The 18,599-nt window shown below is 53.7% G+C and overlaps 1 protein-coding gene and 1 long non-coding RNA gene across 2 annotated transcripts in view; one reads left to right on the top strand and one right to left on the bottom strand.

Annotated features, from left to right (window-relative positions):
* The window catches only part of SLC22A12 (solute carrier family 22 member 12), an 11,354-nt gene extending 4,160 nt beyond the window's left edge, over positions 1 to 7,194 (bottom strand). Inside the window, exons 1-6 of the mRNA XM_017892988.1 lie at positions 6,029 to 7,194; positions 5,106 to 5,209; positions 4,424 to 4,578; positions 4,181 to 4,349; positions 941 to 1,064; positions 665 to 780 (exon numbers count right to left, since the gene is read on the bottom strand). Of these exons, the coding sequence (XP_017748477.1) occupies positions 665 to 780; positions 941 to 1,064; positions 4,181 to 4,349; positions 4,424 to 4,578; positions 5,106 to 5,209; positions 6,029 to 6,430 (1,070 nt within the window). The 5' untranslated portion in view covers positions 6,431 to 7,194. The remainder of the gene's footprint in view (positions 1 to 664; positions 781 to 940; positions 1,065 to 4,180; positions 4,350 to 4,423; positions 4,579 to 5,105; positions 5,210 to 6,028) is intronic.
* A 6,813-nt stretch (positions 7,195 to 14,007) lies between these two features.
* LOC108542463 (uncharacterized) overlaps positions 14,008 to 18,599 on the top strand; it is a 14,541-nt gene continuing 9,949 nt past the window's right edge. The window contains exon 1 of the long non-coding RNA XR_001889284.1: positions 14,008 to 14,116. This is a non-coding gene — a long non-coding RNA (uncharacterized LOC108542463). The remainder of the gene's footprint in view (positions 14,117 to 18,599) is intronic.

The following is an 18,599-nucleotide window of genomic DNA, read 5'->3' as shown; positions in this document are numbered from 1 at the left end:
TCAGGGTGGGGGCGCGCTACTCTTAGGTCAGTGTTCTGGCCCTTCAGCTGCAGCTCTGTGGGGTGGGGCCAGTCTCTAGACCGTTTCCCAGGTCCCTTTGCCAACATGGCTTTCCTTTGGGTTTGGCTGATGGGAGGTGCTGGTGAGAGGCTGGAGGAGGGGAGAAGCGGGGGATTTCTGCCTCCCTCTCTGTGTGGAGGCTTTGTCTGGGAGTGACTGTGTTCCTTCCGTGGCTCCAGCTGCTGCTAAACAGGCCTTCCTCCTTGGCCTTGGCGGTTTTGGTCTTTGCTGGATGGCCTGGGTCCCGGGCTCTGATGAGCCCGCTCTGCCCTCCCCAGCCCCTCCACACCAGGCAGGGGCGCTTGCTGCCCATGCTGTTGCCTGGATCACCCCATCGTCCTGCCTGGCTCCCAGCCCTCCCAGAAGCTTTGTTAAGGATCCCGTCTACCGCATCTCTTCTATCTGCCTTGCCCCTTATTAAAGCTCTTCAGTGAGCCCACCCGGCCTGGGTTGTCTCCTGTCGGGAGTGACTGACAGAGGGGAAGGTGTCTGTGCTGCAGGCCAGCGGGACCAAGCAGAGCCAGCAGAGGCCGGGGCCAGGTGCCAGCGAGAGCCCCGATTCCAGGTTCCCCTGTGGAGGTGGGGTTGGGGGAAGGGCGTCTACCAGCACAACATGGAGATACAGGTCCGGAAGCGCAGTCTGGGCGTGCGGAGCAGTGTGCCCAGGCTGGCGGGAGCCTGGTCCATGCTCAGTTCCTCCCTCATGGCTGAAAGCAAGACCTGTGGAGACGGGGTGGGTGCTGTTGGCACTGGGGGCTCCAGGTGCCTCCTCCTCTCTGAGACCTTCTTCTCAGGGAGCTGAAGTCCTTGGTGGGTCTCCCAGGGTGCAGGGCCAGGGAGAGGGTCTGAGGGTCCAGGTTCGAGGAGGATCCAGCCTTACCTCAGAGGTCAGGGTGTCCCGCACTGCCCCCTTTCCGTTGATGGCAGCCACCCTCCACAGCTCGTGCAGGCCCCGGTCCAGCTTGCCCGTGGTGAGGAGCCATCGTGCCGACTCTGCCAGCCACCTTAAGTGGAGGGGGCATGGGAGGGGTCATTGCCTGTGGCCCCCAGGGCCTGGCCTGCACCAGCCTCAGACTGCTCCCCTGTACCCACTGCTCCAGGCCCAAGGCTCAGGGTGGCTGAGGACCCTGAAGGGCAGCCATTGGGCACCCTCCTTCCCCAGCAGGAGACCCCTTCTGCTTCCTTTCTCCCTCCTAGGGGTTGCGGTTGGGGTTATGCAGTTCTCATCCTGGGGCTGGCTGCTGGGATGGAGGGAGGGACGACTCCGTTGAACCCTTCCTGCCTCCCTCTGGGCCCCACAGCCTTTCCCCTACCTCACTAGGAACCTGGCCTGGTTGCAGTCAGGGCCCCTAGGGCTATAGGACCACTGGGTCCTGGCCGCTGCCAGGACCTTGGCTATCTCCAAGGCCTCTGGGGTCCACCCCTGTCCTGGCACCTCCCATACCACACGCCCTTCCTGTCCACCCCATGGCTGCATCTTCCTCCTGCAAACAGCTTAACAGCCACCCTGGGACTCAGGCTGGGAGCAGGGTCCCCAACAGCACCAGTGCCCTCTGGCCGCACCCAGTCAGCCGATTCCCACACCTTCAGCACCCCTTGCGCCTGAGTCTCTCTGCTACCTCAGCCTCATGAGCCCAGACCCTCCCCTCCCTGTGGCAGGACTCAGCCCCTCACACTGACCTGGCTCCCACTACCCTCAGTGTCAAATTGAGCTTATGCCACACCATCCTGCCCCACCTGCCGAGCGCCTGCCATGCCCACCACTCTACACAAGGCCTGCCTCTAGGCCTTGGCTCCTGCAGGTCCTTCAGCCAGACGTGTTGTCCCCTATGAGCAGCCGGGGGGGACCACCTGCCCTACACCCACTGGGGCGCTGAGCTCCTTAGGTATTTGCAGAACAGAGGGGAGAAGTAGAGATTCCAGGTGCATATTACAGGTAGAGCTGATGAAGCCTGGTGACCCCGTGGACTTGGTGGGGGGATGGTAAGGGAGAGAGAGGCATCATGGCCACTGTGACTCGGCATCTGGTGAGTTCAGGGGTTGCTCCCCACGCTGGGGAAGGCTTGGGGAGGAGAGGTCTAAGGAGACGTTTGTGGAGATGAGACACCTATAATGGAACCATCACACAGGCAGTTGGAGGCGCGAAGCTGGAGGTCAGTGGGGGAGGCAGGACCGAGTGGAGATTTGGAGTCTGCAGCATTTGGAGGGAGCTGGGGCTGCAGGCAGGGGTGAGGCTGCCTGAGGGAAAGAGTGCAGACCGTACCCGCCACACAGCAGGGGCCACAAGTGATGGTGGCCGGATCATTGTGGGTGACCCTGGGAAGGGCAGTTTGGGTGGAGAAGAGGGAGAAAGCTGACTGGAATGTGTTGGAAGTTACTGGGAGGGAGAAAGCAGGGTCTCATTTTCAGATGTCCACACCCCAGCTTGTTCATCAAGCCTTAGGCGCAGTTTGTGAGGCCATGATGTTTGGGATTCCCTGTGAGTTCCACGTGGGCAGAGACCACATATCTGCTCATAGCTGGTGTCAGCCAGCTCCTGGCATCTGGTAGGTGCTCAGTAGTTATTTGTTGAATGAATGAAGTAATGAATGAATTAATGGGCACTTCTTCAGCCCTGTGGGAGCATGTCTATCAAGGAAAGGGGGGTGCAGCTCTGTGGCCCTGCATCAGCATGAGAACCAGGAGGGGTGCCTTGGAATTTGTATTGCTGACCTTTGCCTTCCACTCTCTACCCTCTTGGTGTTGGGAGTCAAGCTGCCATCCCAGGCTGTCAGACACAGTTGCCTCCTTGTGGAGCCACTGTATGAGATGTAATTGTCTCCTGCTCTGAGGAGTGGCTGCAAATTGTTATTCCACTCCAAACTGTTGGATGGGAGAGATTTGTGGAGTGAGCCTTCTTCCTAGTTTGGGTGTAGGCATCTGCTCACCACTGGGCCCTCTACTGTGCTCCTTTCTGTGGCGGTCCCAATGGCCAAACAACTACTAAGTTCAGGGTCCATGTATGAATGATCCAGGCTCAGCCCTGCCCTCAAATGGCCTCCGTCCATCCATCTATCCATTCATCCATCCAGTTCATCCAATTCATCCACCTATCCATCCATTCAACCATCCATCCATCCATTCCATCCATCCGTCCATCTATCCATCCATTCAACCATCCATCCGTCCACCCATTCCATCCATCCATTCCATCCATCCATCCAGCCATCCATCCATCCATCCCAACCATCCATCCATCCATCCCAACCATCCATCCATCCTTCTATTCCAACCATCCATCCATCCATCCTTCTATCCATTCATTCAACCATCGATTCAATTCATCTATACAATCCAATCCATCTATACACTAACTCACCCATTCACTCATCTAATCCACACATCCGTCATCCCATTTATTGATCTGTCTCTACCTACCTACCTACCTACCTACCTATCTACCTACCTACCTATTTCTACTTACCTAACAATTCATCCATTCAACAAATATTTAGCACCTACTATGTGCCAGGTGCTTGGCAAGGGCCAAGCCTGATTTGTTTAAGGGCAATGCTGACATTTCCTAACCTCCCACACATGCCGGCTCTCTTTGGGGACTGTGGAGTCCTCTCTGATGAGTGGGTCCTGGTCCCTGTTCTCTAGCAGACAGACACCTGCATTGATTCTGTCAGCCCATGAGGCAGACTGCAGCTGTGTGCTGTATGTGCGGGCATGTGTTGTATCTTTCTACACGCTCCCCTAGCCTAGTTCAGTACTGCCATGCCTGGCACAGAGGAGGGGCTCAGAAGATGGGCCTGGCAGCACAGATGCCAAGGCAGGCAGAGACAGGAGGGGAACAGGCCAAGAGATGAGGAGAAGGAGGGAGGAAAGGAGAAGAATGAGTAGGAGAAGGAGCACTTGGGAGGAGCAGGGGAGGCGCCCTGGGGACCCAAGCCCTGGTTGGAGTGGGTGTCTTGGGCTTGTGGGTGGTCCACTCTGCCAGGCTCCTGGCTTTCCTCCAGCCCGTGCACCCCTGGCCTCTAGCACTCCCCAGCCCCCAGGGAAAGGAGAGTCTCCCATTCCCCCGGGTGGAGAGTGGGCAGCATCTCCTCTGAGGAGGGAATTGGAGCACAGCACCCACCATGAGTACAGAAAGCAGAGGAAGAAGGGGACCGAGACCACCAGCTGCAGCAGTGTCCAGTCCCGCACACCGTAGGCCAATGCGGCCACCAGGCCATGGCCGAAGCTGAAGCCCAGAGAGTTCAAGGTCATCACCAAGGGTCGGGCCTGCGCCGCCGTCCACTCCATCACTGCAAGGAGACCGAGTGGTTCAGCCCTGGAGCCTGCATGGAGCCCCCCGCGTGGCGCCAGGTTAGAGACCTACAGAGAGTGCCCGTGTTCATCATGACGCCTGCCACGGCAAAGGCCAACAGGAAGCGGAACAGGCAGTACACGGGGAAGGTGGGGGCGAAGGCAGCTGCCGTGCCCATCACAGCCATCTGAAGGTAGCTCCAGGTTAGTACCAGCCTGCGCCCGAACCTGCGGCACAAACCAGGAAGAGGCAGGGTCTGTGACTGGCCATGGCACTGGCCACGGGGATCTGGACCACGGAGAGCCCACTCTCTGCTTGCCCACTGAGCTGAGGCGGACACTGTAGCGGCACCTGGGTGAAACCTGCATTCTCCACCCATGGAAGACTCTGGAGCAAGACTCTGGAGCACAAGGAGAGTCCCAAGGCTGGAGCCAAAGGGGATGGGCTCTGGTCACCGGGAGCACTCAGGTTGCAGCTGAAGGCATGTGGCCAAGCCAGTTTTAGTAGTGAATGTTTGCTGGGGAGTAGCAATCCTTACAACCCCCAGAGTAAAGTCGGTGAACTTGAGGCTCAGAGAAGGTTCCAGACCTCCCTACATGGCACAGCTGCAGGGTGGCTGGTCCGAGATCCACCTCCAACAAGGAGGGCGTCTAGACTTGGTTTTTTGAGGCTGGTTTGGGGCCAGTCGGCCAGGGGCCTAGGAGAGCAAGGGTCGTGAGGGGAACTGGGACCTTCCTGGACTGGGGGTACTCACCTGTCTGAGGCAGGGCCGCATGCAGCAGCTCCCACCAGAATCCCAGCCAGGTAGATGGACTGGGCCATGGGCTTCAGGGCATGAGAGTCACACACCAGGTTCCACTGAGGGGAGAGGAGGAGAATGAGCTCAGGAGGCTGGGAGAGCCTGTGCAGAGGGGCAGAGGAACTGTATGGGAGGGCCCCCAGGGAGCTGGGTGGGGTGGGTGCCCTGGTGACCTCTAGGGCATTAGAGCAAGACCCTGTGGAACAGTGAGAGCACCCACAGGCAGTTTGGTCTTCCGAGGAGTATATCCTGCCACCCTTTGCCTAAACTCCTCCATGGATCCCTATTGCCCAGTGGGTTTCTAGCCACATCTGCCCCCTCTCCTGTCTCTCCACTTGGAAGCAGCCACCCAAGCTGACACCCTGGCCTCTCTCCCAGAGGCTGCTTCCCTCCTGTTCTTTATAAAGAGGTCCTTCCCGCTTGTTGGGACGAGCCACCCCTCTCTGCTTGCCTGGCTTTGCCTGGCGCCCCATCTGGGAGGCAGCCTGGGGTGGTCCCTTACCCTGTGTGCTTTGGTCTTGGGGAATCCAGTGAGTGGTCACTGAGTCCCCCTGTGGCTGCGTTGCCTGGAGTCACAGCTGATGGGTCAGCAGGGCCGGGACTGGGTGAGGCCAGTGAGTGTCCAGGTGCCAGCATTCAGAGGTGCCCGCCCAGGTGCCCCCCACACCTCCAAGAGCCTGGGCTGGCTCCATCTGTAGCCTGATCCCTGCCGCCCACTCCCCTGTGTGTGGCTGACAAGGGGCTAAGCGGCTCAAGAGTGAGCAGGGCCTGAGGAGGTGGGTCCCTCCCAGGACTGGACCTTTGAGTCTGAGCCACCGGGATCCATGACTCTGACCTCCAAGGTGGCAGGACTCGAGTGGCTCTGGGGGAGGCCCTACCTTGGCCACGATGGTGGAGGTGAAGATGCTGCGGTCATAGACCCAGCCGTCCACACACGGCTCCGTGTCGGCCTCGCTCCAGTTGGTGGCCGTGGCATTGGGGTCCAAGATCTGCCACTGTGGCTGGCGGAAGCGGCGGCATTGGTGGGGCCCCTGGTTGGGGCCTGGTGGGATGGAGACAGCCAGGAGGGCCTCAGGAGTCAGGCCCCCTGGGACGCCGGCCTGGGCTGTGCTGTTGTCCAGGAGGGGTGCCCAGCAGCGGTGGCTGGGCACAGCGGCCGAGAAGTTTTCCAGCATGCTCTGGGTACTCAGCCACATGATGGAGACCATCAGAGCCACTGTCTGGAGAACCTGGAACCTGCCCAGGCCACCCACGAGGTCCAGGAGTTCAGAAAATGCCATGGAACCTACTCAAGGGGCCCAGAAGAGGGCCCACTTCACAAGGGCTGGCCCAAGGCAAAGGGACCAGGGCAACGGGCCTGTTTCCTCCACGGTGGTGCCCACAGTGGCTTCTCCAGCCCGGCGGCTGGGAGCATGTCAGTGGCTGCTGGCTTCACAGACTCGGGGCTGGGGGCTCAGGCTCTCTGGTCATCTGCCTGCTGGTGTCACTTGGAGTGGCTCCAACTGGGCCCTGAGGCTGTGTGAGGTGATTCTGAGACCTCCAGCATCTCCCCAGAGAGGCAGCTGCTCCAGACCTCCTGGAAAAGCTGAATTTGGAAAGTAGGAAATGTGGAGACTGAAGACTTTAATTCTAGACTGGAATTTAAGTGTGACTGGTGACACTTACGGAATCGAGTTTAGCAATCATTTCCTTGGTCAAAGTTTAACCCGCGTTGAGGGAGGCGCAGACGTGAGGGAGCTGCAGCCTCCTCCGCTCGGGGGCCGGGGCCAGCCTGCTCTTTGCCAGGTCTTGGGGAGGCCTAAGTTCTCCTCCTGGCGGCTGTGGGATGCCAGGGCTGCCTGCCCCCTTCAGTGCCCCTGCATGCCCACCTCCCAGGGTGGCTGAGCCAAGAGAAGGCGGGCCCGTGGATCCCCCTAACTTGGGGCTGAGGCAGCTGTGCAGGTCTCTGTGTGGGCTTGGGTCACTGGCAGCTGCCCAGCCCCTGCGCCTCCCAGGCTTGCCCGTGGCCCCACCCGTGGCTCCTGCCTCCACGCACCTGCTGTGGTTGGTGTCCTGCTCCCCCTTTGCTGGTACCCTGTCCTGAGCCCTCGGTGGAGCTTCCCAGCATCAACAGACACCCCACAGACTCCCCAAGTTCAGTGTGCCCAATGCCACCCTGAGATCTCTGTCGCCTCCCTAAATCTACGCCTCCTGCAGAGCCCCACCTCAGCTATGGCCTCCCATGTCATGGTCCCTGGCCTGGAACCCAGCGTCTTGGTTCACACGTCCGGCTCTCTGCCTCCCAAACCCACAACAGGCCAAGCCTGGCTAGTTTTGCCTCCTAAGGATGTCTCTCTCCCACCTCCCCAACTCCACAGCTGTCCTTGCCCTTGTCTTTCTGCCTCAACTCCTGTCCCTGGACCCACTCCGCACTGCAAACCCTTGGGTCAAATCCTGCTTAAAAGTTAAGGGGCTCCCAGTCAACAATAGCTAGTGGTGCCTTACCAGGGCAGGGGGGCAGGCAGCAGTGTGTGCTGGTGCAGGGTGTGGGGTTCAGGAAAGTCTGGACCGAAGCCAAGAGAACCCCCTTGGTCTTGATAGCTAATTCTCTAGGCGAAAGGGCCAGAGAACACAAAGCAGTTAAAAAGTGTGTGTGTGTGGCCGGGTGTGGTAGCTCATGCCTATAATCCCAGCACTTTGGGAGGGCTAGGTGGGCAGATCACTTGAGGTCAGGAGTTCAAGACCAGCTTGGCCAACATGGCAAAAACCCATGTCTACTAAAAATACAAAAGTTAGCTGAGCATGGTGGTGGTGTACAGCCATAATTCCAGTTACTTGGAAGGCTGAGGCAGGAGGATCTCTTGAACCCGGGAGGTGGAGTTTGCAGCAAGCTGAGATTGCACCATTGCACTCCAGCCTGGGCAACAAAGCAAGACTCTATCTCAAAAAAAAAAAAAAAAAAAAAAAGAAGTGTATATGTATGTGGCTGTGTGCACATGCCTGTGTATGTGTGCACATGTGTTTGCATAAGTCCATGTGTGTATGTGTGTGCATGTGTATATGTGCAGTGCAGCAGTGATGGCAACCCAGGTGTTTGCCGTTGGGTGCTTTGGGCACAAAACTCTCCATTTGAGGCATAAATGCCCCTCTCATCTGCTTCTTTTTGCTTCACTCACTCTTCCCACTGCCCCACCACGTGGCTTCCCAAGCCAATTTCTTTGCCTCCCTGGACTCTGCACCTTGACTCATCCACTGCTTCCACCACACGCCCTGTACATGCTTGCTCAGTTCCCACCCTTGCTTATGTTGGACCTCCAGCCTGGAATGCTGTCTCCAGGCTCACCCTTAGGCCACATACTGTGTGGAATGGGCACAGTCCAAATACTGCCTCCCCCAGTGGGCTCTCTTTGCTTATTCCTGCCTACACCCAGGGCTCAGAGTTGTCAGTGGAATCCCATCTTTACATTGTCCTGCATTCTTCTCAAACTCCTGACCTCAGGTGATCTGCCCACTTCGGCCTCCCAAAGTGGTGTGAGCCATGGCACCCAGCCATGTCCTGCATTCTTCTATTATGGTCCGGTTGGTCTTATTTCCAGTGAGCTCCTGGTAGTCTGGGACCCTTCTTTAGAGCCTCTTTGGAACTGATTTGGACAACAAATAAAGGCTCCATGAAGACTTGCTGAAATGCATGGACGATTTTTTAAAAAACTTCCTTTTTTTCCTAATTATGAAATAATTTACACACTTCCTTAAAAATTCAGCACATATTGAAAAGTGTAATGAAAATAAAGATCACTCATATACTCATCAAGCAGTGAGCTACACTATTGTTTACAGTTTGGTGTAAATATGTCCAGACTTTGTTTTCGTAACTGATATGTTTAGCTTCATCAGCCTGAGCTGCCAAATAAGCTTTACATTTCCTTTTGTAAAATCCAAAAGAAAAACCTTTGCCTTTTAATTAGCAATTTTAACCTGTTCATATTTTTTGTAAGTATTGACATGTTTGGACTTACTATACGTTTTCTCGTTTACCACATTTTCCCTTTAAATCTTGGTTTCCTTGTTCCTAATTTCTACTGAATAAATTAAGTTTTCTTGTTATATACTTCTGTCTTGGTCTGTCAGTTATGTTTTATTTCTGTTATCCTTATATTTGAACACAGAAACCAGGGGTTATTTGATACCACTTTCCCTCTTCAAAACTACCACCTTCTCTTCCATCCTCTCTCTCAATAGATGACCTTTCTTCTTATTTCACTAAAACAATAGAGGCCATCAGAAGCCAACAATCTAATTCTCTCACCAGCTCACCTGCCTTGGTGCCCCCACATTCTGCCTTCCCTCCACCCAGTTTGGTCTCTCTCTCATCCATGCCAACCCCTCACTGGGTGCCTAGAGCCCCTTTGCCTGTTCACATCTCTCTTTGGCATTTGTTTTTCCCTCACTACTGGATAATTTCCAGCAATGTACAAATATGCCATTTTTTCTGTAGTCTTCCAAAAAGTCCCCCTCCATTTGAGCGCCTCTTTCTGCTTAAGCTACTGCCCTGCCTTTGCTTCTATTTACAACAAAATTCTATGAAAGTATTATTGACACTCATTTCCAGTTTCTCTCTTCCCATTGTTTTGTTTTTTTGGATTCATTCCCATCAAGGCTTTGCCCCTATCACTCTGCTGTCACCAATGACCTCCATGCTGCTAGATGCAATGACATTTTCAGTCCTTATCTTACTTGAGCCATCTGTCTCTGATCTCCACCTGAGGATACTTTCTTCCCTGGGCCTCCAGGACTCACCAGTTCTCAGTCTTCTTGGTTGGGTTTTCCTCTTCTCCCCACACTGTTAACATTGGAGACCACTGAGCTCACTCACTCCTTGGTCTTCTCTATCTTCTCTATCATCTGGTCCATTCACATCTTTAGCCTGTACCTCTTCTTGGAATGCTAGATTTTGATCCAACTGCCTAATCTTAGGTGCTTAATAATTATCTCACACTTAGTGTGGCCAAAGCTGAGCTCTCCCAAAAAAGTGCTTCTCATTCAGCTTTCTCCACTTTTTTTTTTTTTAATTGAGTCAGAGTCTTGCTCTGTTCCCCAGGCTGGAGTGCAGTGGTGCCATCTCGGCCCACTGCAATCTCCACCTCCCACTGCAATCTCCACCTCCCAGGCTCAAGCAATTCTCATGCCTCAGCCTCCTGAGTAGCTGGGTCTACAGGCATGCGCCACCATGCCCGACTAATTTTTGTATTTTTAATAGAGATAGGGTTTCACCATGTTGGCCAAGCTGGTCTCGAACTCCTGGCCTCAAGTGATCCACCCGCCTCAGCCTCCCAAAGTACTGGAATTATAGACATGAGCCACCACACCCAGCCCCAAATCACCAGCATTTTAATTTCAGAATGTGTAATTTCCATTTCAGAATCCCTGTTTGGTTCTTCCTATAACTTCTTGTTTCCTAGTTTCCACTTCTTGTTTCATGGGTGGAATAATTTCCTTGCTCTCTTAGTGGATATTAAGAGTGTTTCTCTTGGCCCAGGCGTGGTGGCTCATGCCCGTAATCTCAGTACTTTGGGAGGCCGAGGTGGGTGGATCACTTGAGGTCAGGAGTTTGAGACCAGCCTGGCCAGCATGGGGAAACCCTGCCTCTAGTAAAAATACAAAAATTAGCCAGGCATGGTGGCACACATCTGTAATCCCAGCTACCAGGGTTGCTGAGGCAGGAGAATTGCTCGTATCCATGAGGTGGAGTTTGCAGTAGAGCCAAGATCACACCACTGCACTCCAGCCTGGGCGACAGAGCAAGACTGTGTCTGACAAAAAAAAAAAAAAAAAAAAAAAAAGAGGGTCTTTCTTGTTAATATCAATATTCATTTGTTGAGCTGAGTGTTGATAATGCACCAGCCACTGCTCTAGGCACAGGGATGCAGCGGTGAACAAACAAGATAATTCCCTGTTCTCACCGATATGTAGAAAGACATGCCAGTAAGAGAGGGGAAACACATCAAGAAATAAATGAATATAATGTAGTGACAAGTAGTGATCATGCCATGGAGAGAGCAAGACAGCATAAGGGGCAGAGAGTAAGGATCGTGTTGCCACTTTGGGTGGGGCAGTCGGGGAAGACTTCTCTGTGGAGGCGGCATTGAAAGAGACCCAAGTAGATGAGGGACAAGACACACAGTTGACTGGGGAAAGAATATTGCAGGCAGAGGGAAGAGTATATGCAAATACCCTGGGGTGGGCATGTGATTTTATGCTCAAGAAGTAGGAAGGAGGCCAGTATGGTTGGGGATAAGTGAGTGGGAAAAGTAGAGTAGTTATGGGGCTGAAACATACAGATCCTTATAGGGGTTTGAGGAGAGGAGTGGCATGATCTGATGAATGCTTTTACAAATTCCCCTGGAGAACAGACTGGAAATGGGACAAACATAGAAGAAGGGGTTCCCCCAGGAGGCTGTTGGGGTGGATCATGTGAGCAATGAGGGTCAGGGCTAGGGGATTAGGGCAGGTGGAGAGAAATGCTTGGATTTGGGGCATATTGCTTTGCTTTGATTAACTATAGGGTCGAGGGTGAAGGAAAAGGATAAACTGATAATCAGGTGGGTGGTGGGTGGATGGTGGGCCATTTATGGAGAAGCAGAACACTCGGGGAGAAGCAAGTGTGAAGGAAAAATGAATCTTTTTTTGTGATGAGATCTATTAGCCATCCAGGTGGTGGCATCATGGAGTGACTTGGGAATAATTAGGGGATAAAAGGCATTTTAAGTCACAAGACTGGATAAGCTCACGTAGGGTGCAACTTTTCATAGCAAAGAGATGACATTTGTAATGGAGCTTTTGGTCTCTGATTTTGAGAGGTCAGGAAGAGGATGACTCAGCAAAAGAGGTGTGAAGGCAAAACCAATGAGTCCTGGAAACCAGGACAGCAGGATGTCCTGGAAGCCAGAGTAAAAAGTATCTGACAGAGTCAATCGGCAATGTCATATCCTTGGCTGGGTGCAGTGGCTCAGGCCTGTAATCCCAGCACTTTGGGAGGCCGAGGCAGGTGAATCGTCTGAGGTCAGAAGTTCGAGACCCGCCTGGCCAACATAGTGAAACCTCTACTAAAAATACAAAAAATTAGTCAGGCATGGTGGCACATACCTGTAATCCCAGCTACTCGCGAGGCTGAGGCAGAAGAATTGCTTGGGTCTAGGAGGCAGAGGTTTCAGTGAGCCAAGGTCAAACCATTGCACTCCAGCCTGGGCAGCAAGAGTGAAACTCCATCTCAAAAACAAACAAACAAAAAAGTCACATCCTGCTGAGAGGTGGAGTGGGATAAGGTCTCGAATTAGTCCCCGGATTTGGCAGCATGGACTTCTCTGAGGGCCCTGGCTGGAGGGTTTACTGTTGAGGGGTGAGGTGAAGTGCAGAGAGGCACGGGACTGTGAGAGTGCTGGAGGCAGGGAAGTGAAGTCGGTGAACACAGGCAGCTCACCTATGGAGTTTCACTCTAAGGAGAAGCAGGAAAATGGGGATGTGGTTTGCATTAATTAGAATAACGCTGGCTGCTGTAGCAAGCCAATCTTGAAATGTATAACAGCTCAAACACAATAGAAGTTTATTTATTGATAGTTTAAAGTCCCAAATGGCTGTTGCTGACTGTGGGCAGCTCTCCTCCAAGAGGTGTCTGGGAATGCAGGCTCTCCCTATCTCGCAGCTCTGTGCTTGGTGTCCACGCTGGCTGTGCTCATGTGCATCCAGCCACAGAGGGGAAGAGAAGATGAAGCATCCACTTGCATTAAAAAAATTTTTTTTATTTGTATTTTTTTGAGATGGAGTTGCGCTCTGTCACCAGTGAGCAATCTTGGCTCACTGCAACCTCCGCCTCCCAGGTTCAAGCGATTTTCCTGCCTCAGCCTCTGGAATAGCTGAGATTACAGGTGTGCACCACCACACCTGGCTAATTTTTGTATTTTTAGTAGAGACGAGGTTGGCCAGGCTGGTCTCAAACTCCTAACCTCAAGTGATCTGCCCCCCTCAAACTCCCAATGTGCTGGGATTACAGGCGTGAGCCACTGTGCCTGGCCCACATTCACCTGCATTTTAACCATCTTAGCCCAGAAGTGACCCACATTTATTCCGTTCACACCCCACTGCTGAGAACTGGTGACAAGGCAGAAGGTGGGGAGGGACACAGTTCCTGGCTAGACTGTTGCTTCCAGGCCACATCTCAACACTGGATGGGGAAGCGTGGGTGCTGTGGGCAGTTGGCCATCTCTGCTTTGGGAGCTCACCCAATTGTGTTATTGAAGTTTTGTTTTCAAGCAGGGGGGTCATTACAACTCGCTTGTGTGCTGATGGATCACATGTTAGAAAGGGAAGCCTTGATGTTGTTGGCAGGAGGGATACTGAGCAGAGTCCTTGAGATTGTGAGAGGGGACGGAACCCAGAGCACAGTGGCCCCAGGAGTTCATTGCCAGCTGCAGGAGGTGAGGGTGATCGTGTGGACACAAACAAAGCTCTGCGTTGGGAGGACAACAAGGGCCGGTGAAATAAGAAGCAAGGTAGGCAGTTGGGCTTCGGGAGGTATTGCAAATTTGAAGAGAGAGAGGCAGGAGAGCCGACAGACCAGGGAGGGATGGTTGCTGCTGGTACCCCTTGGGGGTCTGTGATGAGACTTTGCCTTCTCTGCGGGGTGCAGGAATGGTGTGGACAGAGTTAGGTTTGGGCATGGAGGAACCTGGCCAGGCAGCAAAAAAGGAGAGAGATGGGGCCGCTGCACGGTGCGCATGTGCAAGGGAGTGGCTGTAAGATGTTCCCCGGAGGAGTCCTGAGCTAGTGGCTAAAGGGACTCAAGGTCACCGGGACAGTGCAAGAGGAGGGGCACCAAGTCTTAGAGCACACAGTGTGGAAGGACTGTTACAGTCCAGGTCTGGAGGGGAGCCCAGGTGGAGAGCTGGGACGCGGGCAGCTACTGGTCTAGTGATGAGCCCTAGACCACAGGGGTGAGTGGCGGGTGGAGGATGAGATTTTTGCGGGGGGAAGGGTCAAGGAACAGAGAGTGGAGGCAATGGGAGCAAAATCAATGAAGGGAGATCCCGTGGCCGTGAGGCTTCAATCCTGTCCCGGGCCCGCCTTGTTACTGGCGAGATGGCAGATTTTCTCAAAATGGGCACAGGCAAGTGGTTTGTCAGTGCACTCTTTTTTTGGGACCTGGGGTTGCACGGTGGGCATCTTTCTGGCTGGTTCGTGCAGCAGGTTTTTTGTGATTCCTCCCAGCCCCCAATGTCCTGTGGTGACAGCAGCTGCCTCTGGTCCCAGGCCAGGCAGGAGAAAGGGCAGGCAGGAGAGCTTACTGTCCGTGACTCAGCAGGGCTGGCCGAATCCAGGCGGGCGGCTGAAGGAGGCAGCAGCCAAAGCCGGCTGGGCTTGCTCAGGGCTTAACAGGGCTCTGTGCCCCTCGAGGTTGCCTGGGGCTTGGAAACTATTACTGCAGAATCAGAGCCTCTGCTCTTCTCCCAGCCCTTATTTCTGTGGGCTGGGTTCTTGGAGGTAGAAGGGCACTCCTGGGAGAAGCTCTGTGTGGACCCCTTGGAGGATCTGCGAGCCTTCAGCTTGTCACCCCTTGCTCAGAGTCTGAGATAACTCCCTAGTGCTTTGGAGAGGAGGCCGAGGCCATGGGAACCCTCTTTTCTCCCTTTGGCTGCTTCCATCACGTGGCCCCAGCCCTGCCCACACAGGCACCAACTCTCTTCTGAAGAGGTCCTGCGCTCCTGTCTTTGCTCCATTGCTGCTTCTTCCACCTGAATGCTGTGGCCACCGTCTCCGCCTGTCCAGGCCCATTCCTCTCTCCTCGCTTCTCTATCCCTGAGGCCCTCCAGAACAGTGCCCACCACCTGGAGGTGCTTTGAGTGAGGTGATGGGCGGCAGGTTTTCTAAGGGCCAGGTCCAAGTCATCGTGCCTCTAACAGTGCCCAGCACAGGACTGGCACAGGGTAGGGCCCAGTCAGGGCTGCAGAGAGGGGTGACCATCTTCACAGTCTTGGTTTAAATCCAGGTCTTCTGGGCCTTGATTTCCTCATCTGTGGAAAGGGCATTGTACTCTCCACTCTGTGAGGTGGTCTTTAGGGCAAGATATCCTGGTTCTCTGAGGGTCCTTCTCCAGCTTCTGGAGTGTCTACATGAGGATAATGAGGGCCCCCAACCCATGTGAGGCTCGGGAGTGCCAGCTCCTCCAAAGCCTCTGAAGGTCTGCTCTCCTGGGCAGTGCTTGCTCCAAACTTCTATTTGGAACAGCCTGGGCCACTGTCTTTCTGAAAAATGGCAGTGGCTTTGCTCCTTGTCACTATCAAATGTGCCCCAAACGTGGCCACAGGCTCAATTTGAAATTCCCCACAGAACAACTGGGAAATGCCCCAGTGCTTATGACGGTGATGATGATGGTGATGATAGGAATGACAATGATGGTGGTGCTGCTGCTGATGGTGGTGGTGGTGACTGAGATGGTGATGGTGGTGGTAATTGAGATAGTGGTGGTGGTGGTGATTGAGATGGTGGTGGTGGTGGTGATTGAGATGATAGTGGTGGTGATGGCTGAGATGGTGGTGGTGGTGATGATTGAGATGGTGGTGGCGTTGATTGAGATAGTGGTGGTGGTGGTTGAGATGATGGTTGTGGTGGTGATTGAGATGGTGGTGGTGGTGATGATTGAGATGGTGGTGGTGGTGATGATTGAGATGGTGGTGGTGGTGATTGAGATGGTGGTGGTGGTGATTGAGATGGTGGTGATGCTGATGACTGAAATGGTGATGGTGATGATTGAGATGATAATTGAGGTGGTGATGATGATGATTAAGATGGTGGTGGTGGTGATTGAAATGGTGATGGTGATGATTGAGATGGTGATAATTGAGATGGTGATGATGATGATTAAGATGGTGCTGATTGAGATGATGATGGTGGTGGTGATGCTGATGGCAATGGTGATGATGATTGAGATGATGATGGTGGTGGTGATGCTGATGGCAATGGTGATGATGATTGAGATGATGATGGTGGTTATTGAGGTGATGATGGTGATGGGGGTGGTGATGATGATTGAGATGATGGTGGTGATTGAGGTGGTGATGGTGATGGTGGTGATGATGATTGAGATGATGATGGTGGTGATTGAGGTGGTGATGGTGGTGGTGGTGATGATGATGATTGAGATGATGATAGTGGTGATCGAGATGGTGATGGTGATGGTGATGATGATTGAGATGATGGTGGTGGTGACTGAGGTGGTGATGGTGGTAGTGGTGGTGATGATGATTGAGATGGTGATGGTGGTGACTGAGATGATGATGGTGGTGATTGAGATGGTGGTGCTGCTGGTGACGGAGAGGTAAGGGAGAGTGGTGGTGAGGGAGTCCTAGAGGGAGACTCAAATCAATCCTGTCCTAGTGCCCTTGGAGCCCAGGAAGAGCTCCCACACTTCCCACCCTCCAGTTTGGCCTCCTCTCTCTCTGGACCAGGTTCTAGCTTTGCCCTTGTGTACCCCAAAGCCCAGCAATAAGTTTTCCCAGAAGGACAGCCTCCCCATGGGCTGTCACCCCGGGAACAGCCATTTCCACCTCTGCTTCACACATGTGGCCCCTGCGCCCTCCTCAACAGCACTCACTCAACAGCCCGTCCTTCCCTCCCCGCACCCTTCTAGAGCATTCACAGACATCGCTTGAATAAAAATACATTTTCCTCTGGCCTGAAGGCTGCTAACCCCTGGGAGCAGGCGATGGTTGGCCACCTGTGTGTCCCGCCGCCCACACGGAGGCCGTATTGTGGGGAAGCAGCCACGGGCTGCTGGCTCGGCACCAGCTCAGGCAGGTGGCCAGGGCTGGGGGGAGCACACTCGTGACTTTAATTTGCCCCTGGCGCGAGCTGGCACGGCTCTAACTGCAGGCCCCACACTACGCAGACCCCTTCTCTCCAGCCCCCACTGGATCCTCGGCCTGAGGGGTTCCTCTGGCCCATTGAGCAAATCTGCCAAAGTAGGCCGAGGAAGGCGCAGGGCAGCATGGCTCAGCTGCCCTGCCCTTTCATGTGCCTGGTGGCACCTGTGAGCCTGGCCTTCCTGCTCCAAAGGGACTTCGCTCTTCTTGTTGTGTCAAGAAGATGTTTTATGTTAAAATTCAACACAGAGATGTTAACCAGACATCGGAACCAGGCTTGTCAAAATGGGAGCTGCTCAAACAGGTTGAACTTTGCACTGTTCTGTGTTTTTGGAGGGTCTTGCCCATAGCCAGCATTTTCTGGCTGGCACATTTTAACAAGGCTGGGTACAAATGCTGCCCTCTGAGTCATTCCTCCGGAGCCTGTGCCCAGGGCCCCCCTTCCTGTGGGCTCCCATGATTCTTGGCCTCTACCTTATGATTGCTGCATCTTTATTGGAGAAGTTTCATGCTGGTTAAGCTGCAGTCTCAAGAATGCTGGTCTTCTAGTAGAGGGCTGTCTCTTTTTGACTTTGTGAGTTGCAGCCTATTGTTCACAGGAGCAATTTTAAGTGGATGCAAGGACAAGTCTAGCTGCGGGGAGGGCAGGGGAAGGCATGATGTGGATTTTGGCAAAATTCCTCTCATCTCATCGGAAAACAGTGTGGGATTTGGCCGGCCGTGTGCAAACACACTGTGCTAGCAGGAGCCTTCTTTCCTGCTTCTGTAGATGCAGGAGCCACACAGAGTGAGCTCAGAGCAGCCAGTGCTGGCCAGGGATTCAACAGACCCTGCAGACTCCCCGGTAAATGAGAGGCAGTGAGGCCCAATGGTTACATGCACAGACTCTGGGCTCAGGCTGCCTGGATTTGAATCTCTGCTCTACCCAGGCTGTGTGGCCTTGGGAAAATTCTTAACCCCTTTGTGCCTCTCTTTCCTCCTCTGTAAAATGGTGGTACTGATAATTCTGATTTCATCAGGCTCTTGAGAAGACCAAACGAGTTTCTACAAATCACCTGGAATAGTCCCTGGAGTGCAATGAATGCCTTATTCGTATTGTTGTTGTTATTGTGATTGATTTTTGACAAGGAAGACTGTGGGAAACACGTGGAAGCTCCCAGAGGCTGAACTTGAGAAGGACCCATGGGGAGCCAGGTCACCCCAGGATTAGATCGGGCAGGCAGAGATATCATTTGAAAGACAAGGCACCAGGGCCAGGCGCCTGTAATCCCAGCCATTAGGGAGGCCAAGATAGGTGGATCACCTGAGGTCGGGAGTTCGAGACCAGCCTGACCGACATGGAGAAACCCCCATCTCTACTAAAAATACAAAATTAGCTGGGTGTGGTGATGCATGTCTGTAATCCCAGCTACTTGGGAGGCTGAGGCAGGAGAATCACTTGAACCCAGGAGGCGGAGGTTGCTGTGAGCCAAGATCGCTCCATTGCACTCCAGTCTGGGCAACAAGAGTGAAACTCTATCTCAAAAAAAGAAAAAAAAAAAAAAAAAAAAAAAAAAAA

The sequence above is a fragment of the Rhinopithecus bieti genome, unplaced genomic scaffold, assembly GCF_001698545.2.
Source record: "Rhinopithecus bieti isolate Rb0 unplaced genomic scaffold, ASM169854v2 scaffold_1017, whole genome shotgun sequence".
In the NCBI taxonomy this organism is placed as follows: Eukaryota; Metazoa; Chordata; class Mammalia; order Primates; family Cercopithecidae; genus Rhinopithecus; species Rhinopithecus bieti.
This window is presented reverse-complemented; position numbering and strand designations above follow the sequence as displayed.